The sequence below is a fragment of the Brachypodium distachyon genome, chromosome 1, assembly GCF_000005505.3.
Source record: "Brachypodium distachyon strain Bd21 chromosome 1, Brachypodium_distachyon_v3.0, whole genome shotgun sequence".
NCBI lineage: Eukaryota > Viridiplantae > Streptophyta > Magnoliopsida > Poales > Poaceae > Brachypodium > Brachypodium distachyon.
In genome coordinates, this window is record NC_016131.3 from 12,072,044 (window position 1) to 12,091,111 (window position 19,068).

At 44.1% G+C, this 19,068-nt stretch overlaps 2 protein-coding genes across 23 annotated transcripts; one reads left to right on the forward strand and one right to left on the reverse strand.

Annotated features, from left to right (window-relative positions):
• The first annotated feature begins 741 nt into the window (after nt 1–741).
• LOC100839176 (uncharacterized protein YwbO) lies at nt 742–7,206 on the forward strand. 20 transcript variants are annotated; one of them, XM_014897143.2, is made up of 13 exons: nt 742–984; nt 2,188–2,332; nt 2,425–2,547; nt 2,631–2,674; nt 2,757–2,882; nt 3,907–3,991; nt 4,078–4,134; nt 4,224–4,850; nt 4,932–5,351; nt 5,448–5,700; nt 6,223–6,327; nt 6,469–6,559; nt 6,670–6,966. In XM_014897143.2, exons 1-8 carry the CDS (start codon nt 950–952, stop codon nt 4,308–4,310), a joined length of 702 nt encoding a protein of 233 aa, XP_014752629.1. In that variant the 5' UTR covers nt 742–949; the 3' UTR covers nt 4,311–4,850; nt 4,932–5,351; nt 5,448–5,700; nt 6,223–6,327; nt 6,469–6,559; nt 6,670–6,966. The 20 variants fall into 20 exon arrangements, with proteins under 20 accessions (XP_014752629.1, XP_014752618.1, XP_014752630.1 ...); XM_014897132.2 differs by having other exon boundaries at nt 6,223–6,296; XM_014897144.2 differs by having other exon boundaries at nt 6,223–6,282.
• Nucleotides 7,207–7,843: 637 nt separating this feature from the next.
• Nucleotides 7,844–10,818, reverse strand: LOC100839977 (E3 ubiquitin-protein ligase At3g02290). Of its 3 annotated transcripts, none has more exons than XM_014897148.2 (5): nt 10,432–10,818; nt 9,892–10,192; nt 8,834–9,218; nt 8,357–8,466; nt 7,844–8,244 (listed from the first exon to the last, which is right to left on the reverse strand). In XM_014897148.2, exons 2-5 carry the CDS (start codon nt 9,991–9,993, stop codon nt 8,218–8,220), a joined length of 624 nt encoding a protein of 207 aa, XP_014752634.1. In that variant the 5' UTR covers nt 9,994–10,192; nt 10,432–10,818; the 3' UTR covers nt 7,844–8,217. The 3 variants fall into 3 exon arrangements, with proteins under 3 accessions (XP_014752634.1, XP_003562313.1, XP_014752633.1); XM_003562265.4 differs by having other exon boundaries at nt 10,401–10,818; XM_014897147.2 differs by having other exon boundaries at nt 9,892–10,818.
• Nucleotides 10,819–19,068: the final 8,250 nt, after the last annotated feature.

Consider the following 19,068-nt stretch of genomic DNA (forward strand, 5'->3'; position numbering starts at 1 on the left):
CATATAATTTTCATCATTTTCATTGAGTTTCCAGCCATATATCCATTACCATCAGATGATGAGTTGAATCTAGAGCAAATAGGGCCGAAATTCTTTGCAGATGGCTGAGAGGTTGGCGAACCACGCAATCTGTCCGTATGATTTCTGTTTTCTCTCTCTCGTCATCCCCGAGTGATCCTAGGCCTCCCGATCTCCTCTCTCTCTCTCTCTCTCTCTCTCTCTCTCTTTCTCTCCCAATTGGAGTAGGGCGCGGCCCAAGAGAAGCGGCATAGCAGGCAGCGCAGAGCATGTCCGGACAGTGACGACGCTGCTGCCCAGGAGGAGCAGTGGAGCGAGGAGGAGGCGACGCTGGAGGCCGACGACGGGGGCCAAGGAGGAGCGAGGAGGAGGCGGCGCTCGGGGCCGTCGATGGCGGCGAGGGATCTCCGTGGGCTCGTTGGGGACGGCGGGCCACGGCGAGGGATCCGGGTGGAAGAGGGGCGTGGCGCGACTGATTTTTTAGGGTTACGTGTGGATCGAGGAAGATTTCCCTGCGTTTTGTTTTTTTCCTTTCCGTGCGCAGACAGCTGATTTTTCAGGCATACCGGTTTTTGCGCGTGGACGCGAGAATTCCGGACGACGTACGAGCCTAGCATGGATGCAACTGCAAATTAAGAAATAGTAAAGATAATTTAACTCTCGAGATTTCGGCAATCCGGCTAAGGCTCCTGCGTTTTATCCACGCGGAGACAAACGGACGTGCGAAATGGAAGGATATTGACGCCTACCTCCCTCCTCGCCGGTTACCTCCCTGTAGTCGTCTTGTTCTTGGTCGAACAGTAGCAAGCAAATGACGCGCATCGGTGATTGACGCCTACCTCCCTCCTCCCTGGTTACCTCCCTTTCCCCTGCCTCACGTGAACAGAGATCAAATCTTACCAAAATCATAAGGACCAGGTTTCTCTTGTGTATGCCAAGCCCCCTTCTCAAACCCACAGCTCTCAGGTTCGGATCTCTCTCCAGCTTCCGTCTTCTCTACTTGTCGCCTCTTTCCGGTTAATATCATCATGCATCTTTTCTCCAAGAAAGGCCGCGATTCTACTTCCTTTGGGGACAGCATGACCGGGTGACGCGAAATCCGCGTCTTATTGTGTTTTTTCTTTTCAATTTCATACAAGGCGAAGCGCAATTGCTGATTAATTTATCTTGAAACTGTAGCTCGGATTTATTTTTTCCGTCAGCACTCGGCAGCACAGGGAGGGGATAACGCGGTTGCGATCTAATTTGAGCTAGATTAATGCGTTGGCGAGAGAAATGAGCTGTTGATGAATAAGGTCGTCCTTTATGATAGTAGAAGAAATCCGAATGCTAAATTAGGGATTTCCTTACTACTACTTAAAAGAAAGGAAGTTTGTGAACAAACAAGAAATATTACTGATGCTTCGAAGCTGAACCAAAATCGAACAAAACTTGAGAAGCTGTGATCAATTAATCCATCGTAATTCGACATATGCATGCTTTTTTTAGGTTGTTTAGTATGAAAAGTAACAATCCAGTAGAATTGTGATTATGAATTAAGATTGGTATATACATTCTGATGCTTGATGTTTAATCTTGGTGGTCTTGTATGAGGCTGCAACACTAAAAAGGTCAAAATACTTTTGCTTTATGTGGTCCAGCTCCAGCCTCAAGCCTGCTACCTCATTCCAGAAGAGTCGAGATCGTCTTTAGCAGCACTCAATTTTACAGATAGATAGCTCATAGAAAGATACTCCCTCCGTTCCTAAATTCTTGTTGTTGCTTTAGTTCAAATTTGTATTAAAACCACGACAAGAATTTTGTAAGAGTCCTGTTTTTCAATTCATCAAAACTTCCTTTTTAAGTGTGTGGAGTCAAATTAAGCTAATAAGTACAGTCCTGACCATCATTAGTACAGTAACCATTTTTCTTTAGGGTTCACAAACATTTCTTCAAGAGTGGTACTGAAGCAAATCTTCTCAATATTTTCTCACCTCGTCAGCTTTCATATATTCTCTTTTTCCTGACAAGAAAAGATCCCTCTAAGACTAGTTAGGCACACTTTGGATTGATAAGGTTACATTTAGTCCGAAGTGAGCAAATGACAAGCAAGTCTCTGCATGGATCTATTTCCCTATGCTTTCTTAGGCAAACTTTTAGCCCATCTGAGAGTAACTTTGCGAATTGTAGGCTTGCAAATTTAATGGCTTCAGACACTGGCAAGAAGCTAATTCAGATCGATGTGAGCTCAGATACGGTGTGCCCTTGGTGCTTTGTTGGAAAAAAGAATCTTGAGAAAGCAATGGAGCAAACCAAGGACAAGTTTGACTTTGAGGTGTCACTCCTTCAACTGATTATCATGGTCTAAGTTTAGAACTCTACTCTTATCTGTATGATGTGAGACTAGTTTGTGTCTTTGCTTGATAGGTTCGTTGGCATCCATTCTTTCTAAATCCCGAGGCGCCTAAGGAAGGTATCAGGAAATCTGATTTTTACAAGACAAAGTTTGGCCCTGTTCAATTTGAGCGTGCAACTGTTCGCATGACAGAGGTTCTCTCATTTGACCTCGACCATGGTACTGTTTATTTACATTGCACATAATTTATTTAGCTGCTGTCATGCTTGTTTAACAGATGTTCAGAGGACTCGGCTTTGAATATGACATGTCCGGACTCACGTAAGCACATGGTTTAAAATTGTACCATACATTGCAACATGTTTATCATTGTTAGTGCGCTTACTTGAAGATCGTAATGCAGCGGAAACACGATGGACAGTCATAGGCTCATAGCATTTGCTGGACACCAAGGCTACGACAAACAAAATGCTCTTGTAGAAGAATTATTCCTCAGTTATTTTTGCCAGGGAAAATACATTGGTGATAGGTGAGTTGTTTTGAACTCAACGGTCGCGGAAATTATTGCAGTAATTTATACCTTAACTCCTTCTTTTTTTTACCTTAACCCTACATTTGGTGTAATTTATATCTGTGCTACATCATTGTTGATGGTTGTACGAACCATTTAAGTCACACAACATTTTGGTAATAAATTTCCATTGCTGCATCCTTTTGTGTATATGAAATGCTTTTAGTAACCGAGCTCAGCTCAGGTGGTCAGCCCAGCGAGGTATGCTGGCGGCCCATTAGGGTTCGACTTCCCAAGGTCGCATTCTGGTGCCTCACCTTGCAAAAATTAATATATGTATCTATATACCGTCGGGTTGCAATCAGCTTCTCTTACAATTTAAATTTTTTAAAAAGTACTGACACATGCATATTCTCTGTTGGTAATGGCACAGCTAAAAGTGAGTTTTACACTTCGTCATTCCTCTGAAGAAACTTTATTGTAGTCTGGGGATTTAATTGCAGTAGTTAAATAAGCATACTCACATTGAGAAAATACCTTCTGGATATAACAATTGGTAAGGCAAAATTGTGCAATAGTCCTATGCCAGGTATGTTTGTCTTAACCAGATGATATATAGATGGCCATTTTCTACTCTAGATGCGAGATACTCAGACTACGAGACTTAAGCAAATAGTCCTTGTGTATTTTTTTTTATTTGTTACATGTGCTGCCTCATTACTGAGTAATGTTATACTCAAAGAAAAATAACCATCCACTCTTTTATGCTGGAGCACTACTATGACATTTGTGGCTGTGAATAGTATCAGAACATTTGACAACAACAGGGTATAAAGAGCAAACTAAAATTGGTCCATCATACCAAAGTAAGCTGTCAATGGTAATTCACTGTGCAAGTTGTAACATTTTGTTTATTCGTTTGCTTGAGGAAAAATATTCCCCTAATCCCCTGCTTCTATTTTCCTTGCATCAATCTGTCTTTCTGTGTTAACCATTATATTCTTCTGCAGTCTTATGAAATTTACTTTCCAAATGTGTGAAGGCAAGTTCTTCTGGATGCTGCAAGAAAGGTGGGAATAGAAGGAGCGGAAGAACTGCTGCAGGACCCTAGCAAAGGAGTCGACGAGGTATGATTTCCGCTGATTGCTGCTCCTCGTGACCATGTTACTTTATGGAAGGACTGCACCGTCTTACTCTTTTCTGGTGGTAAAAGGTTAAGGAAGAACTAAACAAGTACTCTTCTGGCATTTCTGGAGTTCCTCACTTTGTGGTATGAATATTGAGCAATTTATTATTATTTTCCATCTTTGATCCAGTGAATGACTTGTTCATAATAACTTGGTGTGTTGTTTGTTTCAGATCAATGGAAAATATCAACTCAGTGGTGGTCAACCTCCAAACATATTCATGAGGGCCTTCGATGCGGCTGCAAAAGATGGAGATTGATGATTTGTTCGATGAACCTTTTATACGGTTCACCAACATTCTTGTTGTACACAAAAAAGAAGAAGAATAAAGGCATCTTCCAGAAAGTAATCTATGTCTATACTTATCTTAAAAAATACGGACTATTCCGTTCACCAGCCTTTCGTCGTTCGTCAAACCCCGCGTTCCGCGTTGTACTCTGCACCAGGCCAAACCCGAACAGGTCTCCCTCCGTTGTCGTAAATAAAAATCAACCCACGACGGAAATAAAAATCTCCCCCTGAACCCCCGATCCCGAGACCTTACCAGACGCCACCTCCCGCCGAGACAGGCGGCGGGCTGGATTCAGCAGAGGACCACGTCAGCGGGGCGGCCGCTGCCCTCTGCGTCTCGCGCCGCCGACCTCCTCCAATGCGTCGTTCGTCCTCCTCGCAGCGGCCGCCGACCTGCTTCAGCACGACGCCGCCCTCCTACACCGCGCCGGCGGCGGCGGCGCCCTCCGTGCTGCTCTCCGGGTCCCTTGCCAACGCTGTCCTCGCAGCGGCCGCCGCAGGAGCTTTGGTATGTCCTTTTCTTTTCTCGATATTGGATTTTCTTGAGCAGGTTAGATTACATCTTTACCCTTATCTTGATACGCCGCAGTCGCAGCTCTTGTCCTCGGCGTTGACGACTCCATGGTCGCAGTCTCGGCTGTGCGGGGCCGGCCGCCGGCGAGGGAGGCCGGTTCTTCTGCCTCCTTCCTTTCATATGTGGTCTTCTGCTGGCTGCCTGCACTGGATCGATCCGGTGTTGCCGCCGCCTCTGCGTGCTGGCGGCTGGTTGCGGAGCCGCTGACCGAACTGCACTGTGGCTTGTTCCAGGGGCGCCGCTGCTTCTTTGTGCTGGTGATTGGACGCTGGATTCTTGAGTTCTAGATCCATGTGGTTAGCTGGATCGTGTTGGAATTGGGTTTGTTGTTAGCCGTGAGCTTCAGATCGATCTTGTCCGCTGGCAGGGTCAGCGGCTTCCCCAACGTGATCCTTTTCATCAATGGCACCACGCCTACACTGGCCTCCACACCAAGTGAGTACGCCTGTTACTCTTCTGTTCCAGATATAAGATCTGCTTTTGATGTGCTCGACGAATTGACTAATAGGTTTCTGTGTCTCTTTTTGATAGAAGACTAGCACGCCAGTCATTAGGCAGCTTCAGTCAAGAGATTTGGCTGAAGAATTTCTGAAAAACGACCAAACATATTGGCCTATTCAAGAATTACGAGGTACTTGAATGCTGAATGCAAATGTATATTTTGCAGGTGCTAAACAGATGAAAACAATGACGACTCCATAATTTGGATAAATCCGTGGGGATGAGAGTTTATGTTCTCAAGCTCATATAACTTTTTATGGCTTTGAGTTGCAGTCATCTGCAGGTCATGTTCCTATTTATACTAGAGGGATTTCTCTTACAGTTTTCCTTTAAAAAATGATTATCATTCCATGGTATCTAGATTGGGAGGCTTACATCATAATCAATAGCACTTATCTTTCAATTTTTATAAACTCCGGGACTATTTGTTTGGAACTTCTGCTGGATGGTTGGACCTGTCATACGAAGCCGTACAAGTCTGTTCTTATCACTGGATCGAACTTTTTCATTTGTGCTATCTTGATCAAATGACTGAGATGACATCTTGTTAAAAATCATGCTTTTGTTTTCAGTCTGCCGTAGCTAAAGGTTCCTTTTTTGTTTTGCAGAGATTACACCAATCCTTACCTTCCAGTTTCTTCTGCTAGATAGTAGTATTCCTTTTGCAAGGGGTCACAAACATTCATAAACATTACAATATTCTGATATATTTTTTTCTAATAGTATCATAATTTCATTTGTTTTTGCAATTCTTATATGGTCTTGCTGTTTTTGAACTTATTTCCCCTTTTCTATGCCTTCGCAGCCTGCTGTTGGTGCCAATGGAAGGAGAGTGGAGGCTGAGGGCAATGTTCTTCTTGCGTCAGTTGAGAATATGCAGTATGCTGTTTCAGTAGATGTTCTACATACCGTAATTACTACTGGGAATATACTTATTTCAAATAGGCCCCAGGAATTAAAAGGGTTCATGATTCCGGATTCTTTTTATATTCAGATGTTAGCGCATGAATGATATCTGGGCTCATGACTTCCGGATTTCTTTTATGTCTAGGCTTGATGTTGGAGAAGGCAAAGAGATGAATCTTGAAGGCAATTGCTCCCGATTGAACCTTCTCAATCAGTACATCAAATACCTTTGTCCGGTAAGTGTTTCCTTTCACTTTTTCCGAACATGGTGTGAAGGAACAAGAGTTTGGAGTCACAAAATTTTAGCTGTATACGTTGGCTGGCATAACATACTTAAATTGTGCAGAAGGAAGGGCTTTGAAGTCGTAATTGAGGGCAGAAAGTTCTTGTACAAAAAGAGCTGGCTAATCCTTGACTCGGGTTGCGGACTGAGAGATGCAAAGTGGATCTTTGTTCTTAGCACATCTAAGAGCCTGTATGTTGGTCAGGTGCCATAGAAATGTTCAGCTACTCAGCTTATGTTTTCTTGCAAGATAAGATTGTCATGTCATTATAAATTGCAGAAGATGGGTACTGTTAATCATTGCTGGGAGATTAGCTGTTGGATAAATTTAATGTTCAAAATTTCTGATTTCAGCGGACAGTTTTATTCGTTTCAGGGTTGACCTGTGCACATCTTTAGCATTATACGACTGCTTATTTTTGTGCTACCAAATGTTGTGCCGAAAGTATGAGCGAAGTGGAGCGCACCTGGCATCGCACGGGCATTTCAGCTATAAGAATTAAAAAAAAGTTATAGGTGAGTTATGCCTTCAAGAGTTGGTCCTGTCAAAAAAAGATGATGTTTGAACTCATATTAGCTTGCAGTGATGACTTACAAGTACATCTGGTTCTTCAAGAGTTGGTCCTATCAAAATTACATCTGTACTAGCTCCCGCTTGTGTTAAATGTTGAAATGAGTGGTCTGTTTATTACCTTCCCTCAAAAAAATAAATGGATTCAGCAGTACGTTTTTTTACCAGTAACTCAGCAGTACGATTTTGCATCGTGCAGGAGCCAATTTAAGGTTACGTTGTCACGTGCAATATGATTCTTTAGCCTGCGAATAGTACTCTGAAAAACTAAACTATCATCCTGAAACATCTATGAAATGAAAACAGGAAGTTATGGGCCGACATCCTGATCCAATTAGGGGAAATAGGAAGTTATGGGCCGACAGCCTGATCCATTTTGGCCCACTGGGCTACTCCTTGACTTCTGTTACTACTTGATAGAGCAAGCAAAGTTTGCAGGACACAGAGTTACAGTCTTGCTATTTGCTGGAGTAGTTTACATTTGAAACATCGATATTTTTTCTGATAACTCGAAAGATCGTGATAAATCTTGTACTCCCTGCGTCCAACAAAGGATGTCTCAATTTTGACTAAATTTGAATGCATCTATGTACTAAGTTATGGCTAGATGCATCCAAATTTTAACAAACTTAATACATTTTTTGTTGGACGGAGTGAGTAGTTAAATTATTCGGTTATAACAGTACAGTTCCTTTTTTTAGGCCATAACAGTACAGTTCCTGCTACAAGCATTGGCACAGTAGTTGCAGCAGATGTTTGATGTTTCTTCTTAAAAGAAACCCGCACAAAATGCACAAGCTGCCAATCGAATAAGTGAAAAACTTCATCACGCCAAAACCAAAGCAATCATCCACCCTTCATCAAAGTGACATCACTTGAAATGTCAGGTCTGCGTTGGCACAAACCATCAACTTTGTGGAGAAAAAAGAAGAAAATTATCTGCTCTATAATCAAAAAGTGAATCTAGCCATCCTATGTACATAACCTACATGATTCAGTTTCTGGGTCTTCAGCATTTGTGAAGTTCTGCAGCAGTCTGGTCATTGGCCCTCGTTGAACAGCATTACCTGCAATGGAGAAGTTCAATAGGAAAAAAAATATTAGGTAACCTTACTTTTTCTACATTAGAGTAAGACTAATGCTTCCGTTCTCAGTCGATTTCTCATAGAAGCTAAGTACCTTGGCGCAGACTGGGCAAGATTGACTTCTTTCCATCCACTCGTAAATGCAACCAAGATGGTAACTGTGATTGCATTCTAACGCTATCTTTGGATTCTCATAATCATACTCTGTAAATAAGAACACCAGTAAGAGGTTAAGAAGCACCGACACATAATGTTGTGCACAAAGTAAGAAGCAATAAATTTAGGAGGATGGAAAATATATCGGCTTTTACTTGTTATTTTCCCTCTTTGTATTTTACAAACCTGTCGCTGCAATTGTTTTCTTTCCCATGCCAGAATATTTGATAAACTAACAAACTAGCTATCCACCAGAACGTATCAATGAAGAAAATGTTCATTATCAAGAATGCTTAAAATAAATGTGAAAATAAATGTGTATCTCTGCAATTGAAACAAAAGGTTTCAAATGCTCTCTGTTCTTGTCCTTAATGCATGCGAAGAACTGTAAGCAGTGGCAATTGTTCTCACTGACCTTCTAGGCATATTGGACAGTCTTCCTCAGAATCTGAAGGAACATAGAGTTGAGTTCCCCCAATTTTCGGACCTGCTCCAGATTGAGTTTTGACAGATGACCCGTCAGTCTTGTCAGCAGTGCATGTTGATGTGGTATCAACATTCTTGCTTTCTCCAAGTTGATTAGGTTTTTGGAACTGCGTGGATGCTTTCTCATGTTCTGACACTAGTGGGTGGTGCTCCGTCTGATGGCTGAATCGAGGGTCATCGTAAGGCAAAGGCCTTGGAGGACAGCGAAAGGTGTTCATTGAATCCTCCTGCCTCGAACCAGCGGAAACTGCAAGAGGAACTCTCCCCTGAACAGGTGCGACCCGTGTATCCGCTCTTTGACGAGCAGTGGCGCCCTGCGGAGAAAAATGTTAGAAGATAGTGTGTAGCAGTTGATTGGAAGACAAGGTCAGGTGACGTGATGAGGTCTACTTTTGAATTGTAATGCAACATTTGGATAATGTTCAGCTCCAAAATATGCATGGTCACTTGTAGTTCTATATTATCATCTTATTTATTCAGTACCAAGTTGTCAGTTCCAACTTCTAAAAATAGCAGCTCTGAACTGATTGTCAAACAAGTCAGGTCATAAAACTGACAGGCAGCATGCAAATCGTAGGTTTATCTATTTGTGGGGTTTTTTCCACTAGTGAACAGAAAATGCAGTTAACCTAATTAAAATGAACGAACAGTCGAACACAACAATCAAGTTTTACTTTATGAGCGCATAATTTTTGCATTGCATCTTCTTATAAACCACTGCCTTTCTAATGCTGCTCAATCCAACACCACAACCGCGGCAATTTCCATTGTGCCCCATCACAATAGTGTGATCCTGATACATGACTAACACATACAAGGATCAAGAACACAGGCAATTCGCGCAGGATTCGTGACCGTGCTACACAAACTATGCACAATTCCTCACCACCCTGATACATATTTACATCTCATCACCACAATTCCTCTAATAGCGGTAGAGTTTGGCCAAACAAGACGGGTAAAACAAACAGATCAGTAGAATCATACCGAGTTGGTGGTGCTGCTGTTGTTCAAGAAAGGCCACGGCAGACATAAGCAGCAGCCCGGCGCATCGTCGGGGCCGCGCAAGCAGCACAGGATGGACCCCATCTAAACCTGTCTTCTTCCCTGCAAAACCAAACGGAGCAACCAACAAGGAATCCGGCGCCCCCGCCCGCCGCACTAGGAAGAAATAGGTAATAAGCCTTGGCACCCCACGATCGGCGGCAATTTATCCAAGGGCGGAATCGGGTTCCGCCGCTTCGAATCCGGGCGGGTTTCTTTCCTTCCTTCCTCTCCGCTACCGTATCTGCGAAACAATCCGAGTCACGCCACAAAATCAGGCCCCTCCACCGCCGCCGCCGCCGATGAGAGAACGGATAAAAGTGAAAAAAAAAAAGAAGAGCTTGCGCAATATTTTTTTTGACGACGGCGAGCGTTCGGCGGCAGTGAAATACTAGCACAGCAGCTACCGCTACTCGAGATGGAATCGGAAAAGGACTGGGATTTTGTTTTACCGCGAGTTTGTTGGAAGAAGAAAAGGCGGACCTTGGAGCGGGCGGAGCTGTTAAACCCCACGCAGATTATCGAGCGGTGGATACAAGTATACTAGCACCAGTAGTAACTGAACTCGGAAGAATCGGGGGGGCTAGATTATCGCGGGGGTGGGAAGGATTGCTGTTGGAGATGGAGACGGATTATTGGAGAGGGAGGGAGGAGATTGGAGCTGGCACGCAAGGCATTGCGATCGATTTTGCTGTTGCACCGAATAACAAAGCACACAACGGAGGGGACGGAAAAGAAAGGGAATAGAAATAAAGAAGAATCTTATTGAGGATTTTGTTGTACTCCGTACGAGATTAGCCCTCCCTCCTTAACTTGGTGCAGGGGAAGGTGGAAGCTCACGATGATTGCTTGCCACCCTTTTGCTTTTGCTAAAACCCCTGCTTTTCCTTGTGTGTGTTTATGGCCTTATGACATTTTCGTCGCCGTCTTGTTGGTGAATATTGAAATAGCGATAAGAGCACATATGTGGTACTTGTATTTAGCAAGTTTTTTTTTTATGAAATACTTATTTAGCAAGTTACTAAGGGAAAGGCATTGTCTTTTTTTGACAAACTACACAACAATCTAACCAGCCATTAATCTGCGCCAAAATAGAAACAATAAATACTTGCCATGTCGTTTGTTGCTCTCTCGGTTGCGATAAGACATCATTTAGTTTTATACTCCATCCGATCCTAATAAAGTATCCGAAAGTAACGTCAGAAATTTGAAGCACACATTTATATCCAGAAATCTTTAATAATGACATTAAAATGTGTATGCGTGTGCCAAATTATCGAGATGCCATCGTTCAAAAAGTGAGGGGACTATTTTGTCAAAACCGAAGGCGAGTTATCTCAAGGTACTAATTAAGCCACAACAAACTACCTAATTAATTAGTAGGAAACCGGACAAAAATGACTACAACATGCCAAAAAAATATTGCTAGATGACTATCACAGATCACCTCAAAAGTCGCAGCAAGTCCATAGTGGCATGCCAAGTAACCGATCAATGCGACAAGACAATGGTAGACACGCCTATTAGGAGAAAGTTGCAAGTCATGGACGGACAAAGCCGCCACAACAACCGGAAAGCGTAGCCCACTAAACCCCACCACTTCATGAGTCATCTTTTGGAGTTGGCAAATCCCATGGAATGCATTCTTTTGGTCTTAATTCTATAAAAATTGTAACATGAACTCAAACCTCATTTTTTTAGAGCTCTTTTACGGTACCCCGAGATAAATATGGGCCATCCATTTGCGCTGATCCGACGGATGATATCGAATAGTACTCCAAGGTAAGCATGATGGAGTACCACTAACAAAAACTGAGGAGTACCATGATTATAAGGGCAAAATGGTAATCATCCGAAAGTCTTAAAAGAAAGATCGAAACAACAATTGGTGAAATCACGACAAAGAGTACAGTTCAGATCTACGTGATTAAAGCTGAGATCACACGGAGGATACATCTCAATTTCATTGCCGGAGATCCATCTACTAGTAATTCAATCAAACAACAAAAAGATCAGAGTGCAGCAGTTGCAGGATGGAGAGGAACGGTCATCGTGATCAGCGATCTGTAGGCTGGTTGTTCGTGTGAGACTAGTAGCAGAGGCGGGGCGGATGTTGTGCCCCGTCGAGGATGTTGTGCGGCGGGGTGCCCGTGGAGATTCTGGAGGAGGCGGTGTCCAGTCGATCGAGACGGGCAGGCACGGCGACGATCGGGACGAGAGTGTCAGTTGCCAGCGGCGGCGACATGCGCTTGATTGGATTTTTCAGTTAATATCAACATTGCCTTCGTTTAAGAAAAGGCAAAAGATTAAACTGCCCTTTTGATCGGAAGGTCAGGTTTAAATGGTACTCCTTTCTCTCGATGAGGAGTACTGGGTACCGTAAAATATCTCTTTTTTTATACCTAAGAAGTCCAATGCGTCTTGTCTCTGTATCTCCCTATTCTTTAATCGAATTCCTGTAAAGTACCCGTGTTAAATTCCTATGCACTACTCAAAAGCATCACTATGAGAATCCAAAGAAGCATGTATCTTTTCCGGTTTGGTGTAGGAAAAGTTCTTCTAACTTAATGGAAGTGGTGGATCATCTACACACCGTTTCAGTAAAATAATCTTCTTTGACTACAAAACAACATAACAACAGGGGGTCTGGGTATTAAAAATTTATCAGTGCAGAATGCGAGTTTATTGTTGAAATTTGCCTTCCGCTTCCTTCACTCTGAAAATCTACCCTGGAAGGAGTGGCTTCTCACCCACTGGCCACGGCCATTTGCTACAAATCCTCCCACCTCCCACCTGGCAAAGCTTATTATGCAACACATAGATTTACTTAGACACCTCACTACTTGCCTTGTTAGATCAGGTTCATCCACCTTTTTCTGGCTTGATGCGTGGATTCTTCCACAACCATTAAAACTGCTATTTCCTGTACTTTTTTCCCATCACACCAAACCTCATGCTTTTGTTAGGGACATTTTGGATGAAGGCCTAGATTTAAACTTGCGGAATAGGCTAACCTTTGCTGCCCTGGCAGAATTAGCTTCCTTGCGAAATGTTTTGCAGTGTGTTGCTCTAGATGATGCTCCGAATGTCAGGCGTCTTTGAGATGGCTCACCGCTGTCCACAGCGGGTGCTTACCTGGCCACTCTTGCTACACCTGAGGACGAGAACGCTAAGTGGATATGGTCGACGTTCATTCCCAATAAAATCAAGATTTTCGCTTGGCTTCTCTTTAAAGATCGTCTCAACACGCGCGCCAATCTTCTTCACAAGACCATGCTAGCCTCGGCGAATTGTGAGCGATGCCATGCACCCGTTGAAGATCGATGCCATCTATTTTTCTCATGCCCCTTCGCAGCTCAATTCTGGAATGCAATTCATGTTGATCCGACAGGTCTAATGTTTGAAGAACTATGGTTCCTCCCTCCTCCTCAACAGTTACCAGATCAGGTCTGGCCCTCCATACTCGTTGCTATTCTATGGCGTATTTGGAAGTCAAGAAATGCGAAGGTCTTTTCCAATGAAGATACCCTGTTTCTGTAGCCTTGGCTCGCTACTCCAGGAGGTAACCATATGGTCCTATAGGTTGAAATGCAACTCCAAAAAGGAAGCCGTCGGCTTGTGGCGTGACTACTTCTCCTCTATCTCGTAAAACTCTTTGCCCTTGAAGTAATATAAGGTGGGGGAATCCCCCCCCCCCCCCTGATTGCCTCAAAAAAACAATATCTTTTGTTTTCTAATACTCCCTCAATTCCATTATACAACTCATACAATTTTTTATATTTATTTCAGGATTAGCTCATTGTCTTTTGGCTCTGGCACCCGGCCTCACATTCATTTATTCTCAATCCAATATGAATGATCAAACACCAAAAAAGAGAGATGTTTTGATTTAATTTCACAAATCAATGTGAGTTTATTATGGAATGGAGGGAGTAGGACGGTCACTGATCCATATCGGTTTTAGATGTTCCTTTCAACCTATCGACCGACTATTACCGCTTAAAATTAACACTTGCTCATTGACAGGGGAACCATCGTCTGGAAGATTGGCCAACACGGACCCTCGTAAGTGTACCGATCGAAATAGCAGTTCGGCCTGCAAAAATGACCTTGGAGTAGGGAACCATCGTCTGGAAGATTGGCCAACACGGACCCTCGTAAGTGTACCGATCGAAATAGCAGTTTGGCCTGCAAAAATGACCTTGGAGTACCTACCATGCTTGTGATTAGCCAACTGGATGTCTGGGAAGAGCCTTCCCTATGCTGTTTGTTGAGATTTCTTATGAAAGTAAATTCCGGGCATTTTGTTTAGAGCATCTCCAACAACATACCCATATTTGGGGAGAATACCCAAAAGCTGTCAATATGGGTATTTGACCCAAATAACTGCTCCAACAGCATACCCAAAAAACTAGGACACCCAAAACAATATGGGTAGTTACCCATATTTTGCCCCCCAATACCCAAATATGGGTAATACCCAAACGACTCAAAACACAGAAAGCTTCGGTCCGAAAACTTCATGCCGCTGCCGCCGCCCGACCTCACCGAATCCGGTCACCGGCGTCGCCCTCCCTCGCCGGAAATGAAGCGTCCCCGTCCTGGCTACTCTCTAGGATTCAAGACCGGCTCCACAGACCAACACATGTCTTTCCAACACACTTTTTCTCAGCCAAACACGCTTAACTTTGAGGTTCCTTTCGGATGGGCTCCCGGAAAAGAAGGTATACCTTGTTGATATGAGTATTCTATCAATCCTATTAAGTTGTAGGCCAGTGTGTCACAGCTGCCCTCCCCCAACCCCCTGCTACCCTCGCCACCCTCCTCCAACCCCAAAGCGCCCCCCTTGAGGCCGGCCGCTCCGCCCCGCCTACACGCACTCCCAACGCCCTTCCCTCATCGAATCCGGACACCTCCGGCGAGATGCAGGCATCCCCATCGCGCTCGAACCGTCGCTGCTACGTCCTCTTTGCCTCCCGACCGGCGGCGGCCGTCACGGCTCGTGCCCGAGCTCCACCCGTGGATCCGCCTTCCCCGCCTTCTTCGACGAGTTCCACCCGCTGCCTTGGCCTGATGAGCCGCATCCCCGACCTGCTGCTCATTGCCTCGACGAGAATCCCACCAGCGCACGGCCTTAGTAGCAACGGAGACGAGCCACGACGGCCACCCCAGTTGCCACTTGCTCCGCTTCCAATGCCCTCGGCACCGGGCTACTCACCTGGCACGCGACCATCTCCTCCGCTGCCCAACGATGTGGATCGGGAGAGAAGAAGGGTGTGGGAAAGAAGAAGAAGGGTGGGTCAATGGCAGGTGGGGCCGGTTAGAGTTAATGGATTTGGGTATTCAGTTTTAGGTATGCTGCAAAAGTTAGACCCAATTTGGATACCCATATTTTCTCTCTCCCCTATCCATAATGGTTTTGGGTACTCAAAATATGGGTATGCTGTTGGAGATACTGTTAGGGTTTAGGGTCATAGTGAGGAGTAACATAAGCTAGTAACATGCATATGTTACTAGTCTATATTACTATTTCAATAGTGGGTGGTAACATATTTGTGGTAACATAGAAGTCTCATTTATTAGCTTTATAGACTCATTGTATATTGGAAAATGTGATGTGATGGTAACATATCTAGTTACTCCAACCCTCTCCTTCTTCATTAATAACATGACACATCACCAAAATTACTTAGTTGGCACTTTAGTTATCACCTTTGTTAGTCCCAATACGACTAGTCTTATTGGTGGTCAACTTGCTTCGTTTCGTCCTTCCTTTTATCCCAGAAAGGCCCTTCTCGAGTGCTGGGTTACCTAATCTATTCACGTTTGGTACACATTCACTTCTTTAGTGGCATACATCTCCAATCAAGGCAATTAAGTATTACTCCAACCTCATCAGTGGTACCCACACTAAGACCAAAATAAAAAAGATTATATCCCCGTTCCACCATGCATATAATCCTGAGATTTTTTTTCTCCCTAACTTGTATTTGTCTGCCACTCATGTAGCACAAGTATGTAAGCATGATGTGAAAATAATAATAATGTAAGCACTAGGTATATTCTATATTCTATTACGCCATTAATTAAACATAACTTGTTTTTCTATTTGGTGATTCGTAGTAGTACTAGGTACGTCTGCTCACAGTAGTGTTCGTCTTGCGCGATTCAAGAAACACGCCGTTGAGTAAGCTTTGAGTAAAGGTGTCTTGCTTATATTGAAAATCATACTGCTTGCCATGCCCACTGAAGGGTCCATAACAGTTAAAGCTTCCGATATCAAAATAAAATAATAAAAATGTACTGCTTCGGATGAACTAATAAGTCCATGCCCACAAAAACGACAGGTATCATGCCCCGGTTTTGTTTTTTACTCCGTAGTTCATGACTTGTAGTGATGCGGAACTGCACAGGTTGTTCACGAAGCCACGAAGTGAATATGGTATCGTGAAACTAGTAACGCTGCCTAAACAGCATCTTTATCTTTGACATTTTTGTTATTTGGAAATTGTCCCGTTGTCGATTTCGATGGGTTTATATACATAGTGGCCGTGCCATCCAATTCAGTGAACCTGAATTAGTAAGATTTAGTATTAGACGACCGAAAGAAGGGCCGTGCAAGCAACTGTGTTTCGCAGCCGGGCCAGATTATGATTATTAATCGGAAGGGCAGCTTTCAGATGACAGTATCATCTAGCATGTGGATTAGATGATGCTATCATCTAGTAATTGCGGAAGGATATAAGTTCAATCAGATGGACAAGACTGACCTACCTAAGTGGCGGCCACTAGGAACTTGATTGGTTTTCACTGGACGTCCTTATCACGCAATTCCAACCTGACCGGCTGTCCTTTGCTGCTGGGTGATGCGAACCTGCCACAAAATTTTGCTCTCTTGTACTCAGTACTAGCAGTATAACTACAAAAGAGTAAATTTCACAAAATCACACATATTGGGACAGTCTTCTTACATATGCACCATTTTACTAATTTGTCTAAAAAACCACACATTTTCAGTCCCAATGTAACAATAAGCATGTAATGACGTGATTAAGAGAGTTGACAGTATTCCTTACGGGTCGATACCCACATATCAGAAGACACATCGGACGAATCTGACCGGACGCGTTAGCCCGGTAAGCCCGCACCTTTTTAACCTCTTCAATCTTGCCTTCTAATTCTTCAAATTGGGCCGGGTTCGTCCGACGTGTCATCTGACATGTGGGCCCGACCTGTAAGAAATACTGTCAACTCACTTAATCACGTCATTATGGACTTGTTGTTACATTGCGACCGGAAAAGTGTGCAAATTAACAAAAGTTGTGCCTGTGTGAGAAGACTGCACCAATATGTGTGGTTTGTGAAATTTACTCGCTACAAAGGCAACGTTTATCATATACGCAGTACTAGCAAAACAAAAGTGATCACGAAAACAGAGACCGAGACGCAAGCAGTTCCCGGATAGTAGCAGTTTTGGTCTGCAAACATACGCAGGCAATTTATTGTATTTTTTTTTACGAAACAACACAGCGTGTCATTCATATATCAAAGAGGGTCGGGAAGAACTCAACCCGGAGAGTAACAGTTACAAAACAAGATCAAAAAAGGAAAAAAAAAACAAAGGCGATACAACAGGTGAACAAGCGCAGGGGACATCGTCGCACCTACACACCAGAGCGCCTAAGCCAGAAGTGTCCACCAGTCCCCAGAGAGAAGCATCAGCCTTAATGACCGAGATCAAACATGGCGCCGGTCTACGGAGGCGGTTAAAGATCCTGTTATTTCTCTCCTTCCAAATGGACCAAAGGGTTAGAATGAATAGTGAGGAAGCAGCCCACGAGGGTTTTCGACCCATCAACGTGATACACCTATCAGAAAAGCGGATCCACCAGTGCCTGATCGAGGTGGGAATAGCCCAGTCAGCGGGATTGAAAGCCAGAACTTTGCACCAGGCCGCAATTCCCGACCAAACCTGCCTTGCATAGCAGCAATCGACGAAGATGTGCAGGGCATTCTCCGCCACATGGAGGCAGAAGGGGCACCACTTGTAGTTCTCAATTCCTTTTCGCGAAAGAAGGTCGGCCGTGGGGATGCGCTCTTGAACCAGCAACCAGGCAAAAAACTTGCACCGCTCGGGCGCCCAGCAATTCCAAAAGAGATCAACGAAAGGTTGACGCAGAGTGCCCAGGAACTGGGCCAGATAAGCCGATCTGGCCATATAGGAGTTTGAAGGGGTGAGCTTCCAGGACACCGTATCCGGGCGATCATCAAGCAAGGTGGTTTGGGAGATGATGCCGAAGATGCGAACGAACTCACCAAGCTCATCGGCGGAAAGGGCCGGCGGCAGGTCCCGAATCCAATTGTTGCCGGCAATCCCGTGCCGAAGGGAGCGGTTCTTCCTCCGAGATTTGACGAAGAGAAAAGGCGCCAAGTCCATGAGCCAGCGACCCGTCGCCCAAGCATCCTGCCAGAAGTTAATGGTCAACCCATCTCCGATAGAGATAGCCGCAAAGGCCGAAAACAGCGAAGCATCGTCGGCGGAGACAGGGATCTCCAAGCCCTGCCACGGTTTAGACGGCTCCGTCCACCTGAGCCAAGCCCAACGCAAGCGAAGAGCCGAAGCAAATTTGGAGATGTCGATGACGCCAAGGCCACCCAATGTCTTTGGCTTGCAAACATCGGACCACCTGACAAGCAATTTATTGTATTGATTCGTAAAAAATAAAGTAAAAAAAAAGACCTCCAAACTATAATAAGGCATCTGATCCATCCCACAGGACGTTGCAGCGAGAACCATCTAGCTATTGAAACATCTCAACTCTGTCATGGGCAGGGCAGAGCTCCGATCAAATCCAATCTAAGCTGCTTTACGCCTTGATACGACGGTACAGCTATTCCACCCAGCTTCAACATCTTTTCGAAAGAAAAAAAAAACAAAGTCCAGGGCCCTTTGATTCATAGGATTTTGAAAACGCAGGAACATGAAAAGTACAGGAATAGGATAGGAATGCATGTGTAAAACAAAGGATTCAAAAACACAGGAATTTTATAAACATGGGTGTTTGATTCACAGGAATAGAAAAAACACAGGAATTCTGAAAAACACAGTCAAATTAAAAT